At 37.0% G+C, this 8838-nt stretch overlaps 1 protein-coding gene across 3 annotated transcripts in view; it reads left to right on the top strand.

The window, feature by feature from the left end:
* Nucleotides 1–6137, top strand: part of PAPOLA (poly(A) polymerase alpha) — a 54910-nt gene extending 48773 nt beyond the window's left edge. For all 3 annotated transcript variants that reach the window (XM_004681584.2, XM_004681583.1, XM_012724550.1), the window contains exons 20-22: nucleotides 27–89; nucleotides 1922–1996; nucleotides 3956–6137. In XM_004681584.2, the coding sequence (XP_004681641.1) occupies nucleotides 27–89; nucleotides 1922–1996; nucleotides 3956–4051 (234 nt within the window). In that variant the 3' untranslated portion in view covers nucleotides 4052–6137. The remainder of the gene's footprint in view (nucleotides 1–26; nucleotides 90–1921; nucleotides 1997–3955) is intronic.
* The last annotated feature ends 2701 nt before the right edge of the window (nucleotides 6138–8838 follow it).

The raw sequence follows: 8838 nt of genomic DNA, 5'->3' as shown, positions 1-8838 counted from the left end.
TTTTTTTTTTTTTTTTTCAAAAACAGGATGAAACAAGTGAAGATGCTAACTGTCTTGCTTTGAGTGGACATGATAAAACAGAAACTAAGGTATACTAATTTAGCCTTGGGATATATAACACCATATTAAAAGTAGAGAAGATTGCTCTAGAATTGTCTCTGGAATATTGTACTGTATTTTGTGCTGTAGGTTTTTAAATTGTCTTCAGTATTATTTTTAGAGAAGTGTTTGTTCCTTTTTAATGCTACATGAAATTCTGAAATTGAATTCTTCAAGTATTTGAGGTCCTGCCACAGTCAGGTAATAGGGACACTACTAGCTAGAAGTGGTGATCAGGGAAGTGCTTGCTCCTCTAAAGGAACATAATTAAGGTGAGAAGTGAAAATACAGGTTTGAATAATCACATTATCAAGTAGTTGAGATTGGGCTTTTGGGAAGGGATAGGAGGAGTATGATGTTATTTTTCACTTTGGAAATAGTGAAAGACTCATAGAAGCTCAGATGCCATATTTGAGGTTGTTCTAGAAGCTAGGCATGTATGATATTTGCCAGGCCAAGATAAGAAGGCCATCTCACTATTGGAGTGAGTATGGTATGTTTAGAGAACCAGTTTTTGATAGCTCCTGGCTAGAATCTGGGTTGCATAGGATTGAAGCAAGATAGATGGAGCGGGATACAGATTTTAACTATTAGACTTTGAATGTCATTTTATCAGAAATTGAAATGTACTGAATAAGGCTTCTAACTTTTCCCCTTTTCCTGTAGAACATCTATTTCATTCCCTTCAAATTATCCAAATTTTCATGATAAATATTCTTTTGGTAGCTATATATTTTTGTGTGTGCTTATCTACCAATATCTTTTGCTTTCAAATCTTTACTCAGTCGGTAAATCAAGAAAAATTGTTCATGTCATTACTCTACAGAGTAGTGTTAGTAGCTACATACAGTGTAGTCTTAAGGCTAAGACCCAGTTATTCAGCTAGTTCCCTAGTAGCAATTGTCTCCGTTACAAAGAGAAAGTTGTTCTGTGCTACCTTAGTAGTGGCTGTAGCCAAGTACCTGCCATCAGTTGTATGTGTATGTCATCAGGGTAACTTAATGAAAGGGGAATAACTGGCAAACTTGATATGTATTGTCAAGTTGTGCTCCAGAAAGACTCCTTAACCCCATTTATGACCTCTAGTTTCAAAGTTGGCATTTTATTGTTTTATTTTTATTGTATATACTGTTAAATGCAAACTGAAAATATTAGGTTTATTTTCATGTATCTATATATATGTGTGTATTATTGCTTTTGTGCTCTGGTTTTTAAAAAGTTGAGAGCAGGGGAATTGATTATGTAGTTCATTGTTATTTTCCAGCTGTACTTGGAGAACAGAATCAGTACTCTAGAGTCAGTGCGGTAGACTCAGCACGTCAGCACTGACTATCGATGACAGAAGAGACACCATAAGGAAGGGGACATGTTTAGAGACATTCTGAATTTTAATTAAAGGCAGGCATGGGAACAAGGTTTATGCTTTGGGGTAATTTTATTTTTTATTAGGTGGGTTTGTTTTTTTCACATAGCTAATAAGAGCCTGGGTTTAGATTCTGCTAGTTGTTGCCTGGGCAACATTTCACAATGTGCCTGCACATGTCTCCAGTCATTGTTTGCTTTAAGCATCTCTGTTGGAGTTAGTTAGGAAGTCACTAGGTATTTTGAAAAACATGGGTTATAAGTAGGCAGGAGAAGTGTATGATCCAAAGCGGTGTGACTGCCTACTACTAGGCTTGAGACACGGTTTTGTAATGTACTTGCAATTTTGTCTTGATCCCTCCTTGTCTTCCAGTTTGTCGTCTTACTAGCTATCAAACCCAGTTATGTTCTTTTATTCTTTTTTAAGTCTCTTTCCTCCCCCATCCTCTTTGTCTCACAGGAACAACTTGATACAGAGACAAGTACAACTCAATCAGAAACTATTCAGACAGCGGCTTCTCTGTTGGCCTCTCAGGTACTAAGTACAAAAAACAAGGAGGGTTTTATAAATGTTCTTAAAATCTGTGTGGTATGATTAGCACCTGTGTATATAGAAGACTATTAAATTATCTTTGTTAAAGGAGTTTACTTGCTAGCCCACAAGCTCATTTGTCATAGTTTAAAGGCGAGGACTGGGACTGATAGAAACTGCTGCTCTTTTTGCACAAGAAAATGGTGACTCATACCTTTTTATTATTGGTATTGCATGTTATTGAAGTGTGCACCGCCACATCATAGTATAGGAATTTTATTTATAGGTCAGAGAGTAGTATTTAAATGATAATACAGCTGGAAATTCCTAAGTTTTTTTTCAAGGTTAAGATGTTATTTTTAAATGGTTTCTGTTTGACTTTTCACCTCTGATTTTCAATGATGATTTTATGTAACCCGTAGTTCTTTTGAGTAATCTTGAATTTACCCTAGAAATTCTGCTTGTGACCATTCTTTGCATGCAGCAGGTACCTGGAATCTTTTTTGATTTGTGAACATTTGTGTGTGTGTGAAATAACTGTTTTCTTCTTAAATTTTTCCAAATTAAGTAAACTCCAGAGTCTAGGTCAAACTAACACCAAAAATAGTTTCTTAAATAATAGACCTTGAATGGGTTAACATATGTAAGTAATGGCGATAACCACTGCTGAATAGATTTACTGCTGCATGACAGGGTATTATGAGATTCAGTTACTTACCTGTGATTATTGTAAGAGGTGTTTTGCTGGCTTTTAAGCACCAGAGTCCCTAAAGATGCAAATGCTGTGTCTATTTTCTGGAGTGTCTTCTGTTTCCATAAATGTGGGGAGACAGAGTTAAGTGTGCTGATACTGACACATGGACAGACTTGTTTATTAAACCCACGCTGTCCTGGGGTTTGATTATATGTCTCTGGCTGCCACATTACCTTCTAGGGCCCCAGTTTTAGATTCATACACAAAGCCTTTTAGATATTTCTGAGTAAGTAGGAATTTCTTTCAGATTAAAAGATCCTAGAGTCATTGGGAGAAAAAACACCCAGTTACATAATTGATTAAAAAGTACATATCCCAGTGTGTTGATTGCAGGGGGCATATTATTTCCGGGAAGGTGATTAACATGTTGTGCTTAGTCTAACAAAATTATTTGGAGAGAAATTTGGCTTACGATTAGGTTTGAGATTTTCATAGACCTTTATCGCTGAGGTGATAGGGCCTCTGAGGTTTGCTTCAGAGTGGTCTGGCAGTGAAGTGGGAGGACGGGGCTGCTTTGGATTGGCAGGTGCAGGTGCCCTGGTGGGGTGGCGTGGGGCCCCTTGGTACCACACTTGCCTTTTCTGTGTATGTTTGGGATTTTCCATAATAAACTGTTTTTAAAAGTAATTCATGTTTTTGAATGTTAAAGCTTGATTCTATTTGTTTTCAATGTAAATATAAAGCTTCCTGAAAATTTAGAGTAATTAACTTACCATTCAGTTGTGTAGAGCTTAGTTTTATAATTCACTTGATCAGAAAGTTATCAGAGATTTACTGATAACTACTGTGCTTATGTCAAAGGTGAACTTCAAGTTTTCTCCCACACGGGGGTGCTCCAATACCAGCTAATCATGGCAACTGTTAAGTGTTACTGCAAGTAAATGCAACTGAACATGGACTTAGTGATAGGATAGGTGTTTATTAGTGCATTGGTTTTTTAAAATATATATTTGAAATAATTAAGTTTTCTATATTATTCTGATTATCAATATTCTGAAATATTCTTATTTGAAAGTTTCTGCAAGTGTAGAACAAATAATATTTTAATGATCATGTTATTCATTCTTCATTGGAGAACATTTTACATTGTTTTTCCTTAAAATTTAATGCTGGTTATGATAAGGCCCCAACGCATTTCTTAGGAAGTAAATCTTATTGTTAAGTTACACTGCTTTGAACAATGTTGTATTCTTTGCTTTCGTTCTCAGAAAACATCCAGTACAGACCTTTCTGATATCCCCGCTCTCCCTGCAAATCCTATTCCTGTTATCAAGAATTCAATAAAACTGAGATTGAATCGGTAAAAACCACCTCAGGGGTCCATAAACAATATCTGCCAACTCAACCTGTTGTCTTCAAATGCTAAAAAAGGAGAATGGAGGGTACAAGACTAGACATGACTGAAAATGGATTTAGGGGCTTTTTTTTTTTCCTCCTTTAAATTTTGTGACCTCCCTTACTGGGCTAATCAGCACTTGATCGGAAGTCCAGGTTAGTATGTGAAGCCAGGAGTACTATTATTATTACTGTGTTAGCAACAGTTGTATTAACTATTTCAAAAATTACTGCCTTGGGAAAAAACAAAAAACAAAAAAACCAACCTCAAGCTATATTTGTATCCATAATTGACATCTTGATTGGGCTTATGTTTGATACATTGTCTGGAAAATTTGCAATACAAACTGGCATAAGAATTCCTTATTCTGATGATGCACTTTTATGTATTTTTTATTAGAAAGTAGAACTAATTTTAGATTTTCAGCTTGATGGATTTTCATTTTTTTCCTACGGAATTTTCTTTACCATTAGTCTTCAAATCAGATGCCATTGTGCAGTGGTGTACTGTTAAACTTCATAGAACGGAGAGGAGTGCAGCTAGTTCAGGCCCTGTGAGGTAGCTGTCACCAGGAAAATGAAATGTCAGCTCTCAGATACAGATTTGACATTGCAAGAATAATTAGGAAATACTTGCTTTTGATGGGGTCGTGATTAAGAAATGATATATCGGTTTTATTTATAGAGTGGTTTGAGAGTGCATACAAATCAGTGACCAGCCCGCGTACACTTTTCTTTGAGCTTATGAAAGCTCCCATTCTTTCGCCTTCAATTTGTTGTCTTTGAAACAAGCAAAGCTGTTGGCTTCTTCCCTTCTTGTTTTTTTCCTTTTTGCTTGTATGCATAAGGTAAGACTTAACTGTATAAAAAACAAAATGCCAGTATTTTCTTAAGCCATGATGTGAAATCAGTGAGCACGCAGCTGCAAGGCACAGACACTAAATTTTGGGCCCATGGCTGAAACTTCCGGTGACTAAAAGTAATGCCTGTGAGATATGACGACTCTTGGGTAGCCATTGGATCTCTAAATACGAGGAATTTTGTACACTCCACAGAACTCCTGTCTCTAGTACGGTTGATTTTCAACTTTAAATGTGGGCAAAAGGCATTTTCTCCAAGAATTTTAAACTGATTTTTTTAAGTGGATGACCAAAATTTGTCAGTAAATTTTACATGTAGAAACATTTTAAAAATCATTTCTAGCAAGCACTTGACATCTAGTCACCTCTCGCTCCTTTTTGTTTTTTCTTTTTTCTTCTTGGTTTTATCTTATCAATAGATTAGGAACTCCATTCTTCAAAGAAAACACTTCCTCATAGCTAAGCAGCAAATGTCCATCTTTAGGAAGTATGAGGGATGCCAGATGTAGATAACCTTAATCTGGATGAAGCAAAGCTAACAGAGTGTTCTGATGAGCATGTTTTTGAATCCTCCATTGTGCTCCATTCTATCACTTGTGCATTTTTCATGTTAAACTGCAATTACTTAAACTCTTCCCCTAGCCTTCTAAATTAATTTTCCAAAGTTGGAGTGTAGTCCTTTCCCCCTTAGGCTATGCATTAATTGAGGCTTTCTGTTCACCATCATTATAACGTCTAGTACACAGTCTTTCCACTTCACACCTTTGCTCTGCACAGTCACCTTGCCCTTCCTCCCAGCGCGTAAGGAGAACGTCGTACTGACAGGCGAAGAGTACAAGGTGTCTGTGTTTTGTGTAGCTTCAGAGTTAGATTGAAATTGCCAGGCACAGATTTAGTCTTGTCATTTTGTTTACACATTGGGGAAAAAATTCAGTTTATTAAACGTTTCATGTAACTGCACCCAAGTTTTGCCAAGCTGGAAACTTGGACCTTTTCTGTGTAGTGACTTTTTAATTCTAGTTTTCATAACCTGGAGATCAGACTGTTGCTTTCGCATGATGTACGTAGTGTCTCATGACTGGAGTTTGCTTTGTTTTATAGTATCTGTACTCCTTGTATTTTTCAAGAGCTATTTTGTAAACAGATGATGTATTTCTCCATTGAAAACACAATAAAAAAAAAAAACAGCACAATCCCATAGTTGGCTCATTTCTTTTGACTGACTTTCTCTCGTTTTTTTTTTTTGTTTGTTTGTTTTGTTTTTTCCAGCAATCTGATTGGTTCTACTTACACATTTGTAGCATGGCTCTAAGTGAAGACTTGCAAAAGAATTTATTTTGGTTACATTTAGAAAAGACTTGTTTCTGGTTAATTTATGCTATTAGCAACAGCCTAATAATTCATTTCTCACATACTCAGGTATTTGTTTTTCATGTAATTGGTCCTTGGGCAAGAAGCTATGGACACAATTCCTGTTCATTTTCTTTTACCTGTCCCATCCTCCGAAGTACTCGCTGCATGTGTGCAGACGCCAGCCCTCTTCTGTGGGGGTGCTGGGAGGATTGGTGTGCTGTCCACACGCTGCTTTTGTAAAGCTGTTGGCTTTCAAAGCAGTTGGTGCTTAATCACTTAGTGGCAGCAGGTGGCACTGTTGCTTTTCAGTGAATTTAGGGTTTTTGGCTCACAACCACCCAGGATTCCTGTATTTTTTTCATTTTACTAGAACCAGATGAGATGATGCTTTGCATAAGCCCCCAGCCATTCAACATTGTGTATCTAACTGGGTTAGGAGGGAGCTGTTCTTGTTTGCGGTGAGCTCTTGAGTATAGTTGTCAGAAGTGTTTTGAGTAGAGGGAGGGGCCTCTATATACAATCCGTTATTTTAAATGCAGGTGTGTGCATTGCATCCCCCAAATTCCAAATTTTATTTGTTTTACTATATGTGGAAATACAGCTCCAACATGGAAGAACTTAAAGGAAAATTTAATTTGGGGACTGTTCAACCAAAGGGAAAAACACTTTCAACAGTTAAGCTGACAGCATTGTTCACATCAAGAGACTTGAACTTGCCATACTTTGTCTGCTTTGAAAACTCCTGAACGTGGAATTGGATATTACACTTTTGGCATTTCATGCATCTTGCTGAATTAGTAAAATGATAATTGAAAGTAGTGTTGTGGCTGTGAGTATATTCTGGAGTAAAATTTGTATTTTTCTAATTAACACCTCTGTTTTTCTCTCCACACAGAAAAATGTTTTAGAGCTCTGCGTAGTATTAATTCTGGCTGCACTCAAGGTGGCAATAAATGATCAGCAGCTTCAAGTAGTAATTGATATATGAAAGGATAAAGCGTTAATATACACAAACTTTTAGATCAAGCCTTGGAAACATTAACTATTAGTGTGTTTAAATGTATCTAAACAAAGAGATAAACTGTTTACCTAAAAAGGCATTGAACAGTCCTTTGGATATACTTTTACCTGTTGTGATTCAAATAAAAAAAAGTACAAGGAAAATTAGTTGCCTTTCAGCCTGAGCGTTTTTTCCTTTTTTTTCTTTTTAATTCTCTACTTTATTTCTCTCTTGTTAGCTTTTCTTCAAACCAGAATCACAAATAGATGCTGTTATAACTCATATCTGAACTTGGTAAATAAAATAAAATATTAAGTACATTCTGTAATAAACATAGTTTACTATTCAGTTATAGTAACAAGTGGTCTGTTTAATTTTATGTAATATTGTAATACCTTTTTATATTTGTAGGATCAATTTATTCATGCTTTATACTTAATCGTCTTAAAAATTCTTTAAAGAATGTATATAGCTTCATTGGCATCGAGAAAGATGGCATCAGTATTTGTGAGCCATGTATTTCAGAAGTGATTGTATGGATTCTAGAAGTGATCACACGTTTCTTGGGAAGTCATTTCAATTTCTGCTCTCCTCAGAGACATGCTTTTGTCTGGGAAGGAGCACCAAACCACTGCAGCTGATGAACCATGCATACACACAGACACACTCCTGCTTATCTGGCCCCAGCATGGACGGAGAGACAAGGGTTTCTAGTCTAGGTACTATGTTTTTCGAATTGTATTCCACGGACTGGAGGTGGCTACATACTCGGCTTTCACTTTGTAGCTTGAATTTTTTTTCTTCCTATTATGTGATTACAACCTGAAACTTTTTTTTTTTAGGTGCCTTAAGTCTCTTTGAATATGCTTCACAAGCCTTTTAGAAGCCTTTAATTTACAAGGTGCTATTTTTTGATCAACAGATTTCATGCTTAAAATAGTTGTTTTGAATAATTCCCAAAAAATGGTATGGGTTCCTCATAGCTCACTCTTGCGTGTTTTCTAATGTACAATTTTAAGATGATAATTTTTTTTGTTACTTTTTTTTGCCCCAAGAAGTCTTGGCAATACAAAGTTATTTCCGGGGAGTAGATGATGTCACACTGCCCCGGGCCCCCTCTATTCCTGTCCGTACACATAAGGATACTTGGGTTCTTCTCTGACTTTGGGCTAGGGAACTATATTTCAATATAATCTAAAATGTCCCGACTTGGGGCCTGTTTCTTGTGGATGCCATCTCTCTTGGCACGGCACCCTCCTTACAAACTTTCACACTGTGTGGTGCCTGGTGCTGTGTGATTTCCAGAAATCTGGCACGAGAATTGGTCCTTGTTTGCGTTTTCTGACTGCCGTGGAGCTGTTAATAAAGAGATTGATGATAAAGTTGTTGAAAAGAGACAGTTGGGCAGAACTGCTCCCCATGAGTGACAGAGGGCATGATCTGCCTTCACAGCCAAGAAAGCCACCCCCAGCAGAGCGCCGGCCGTGCCGGGACACCGTGCCAGGACTGGGGGAGCTTGCCTGGACTGCTCGTCTACTACATC

Source organism: Condylura cristata, unplaced genomic scaffold (assembly GCF_000260355.1).
Source record: "Condylura cristata isolate star-nosed mole 26May11 unplaced genomic scaffold, ConCri1.0 scaffold00013, whole genome shotgun sequence".
Lineage (NCBI taxonomy): Eukaryota > Metazoa > Chordata > Mammalia > Eulipotyphla > Talpidae > Condylura > Condylura cristata.
This window is presented reverse-complemented; position numbering and strand designations above follow the sequence as displayed.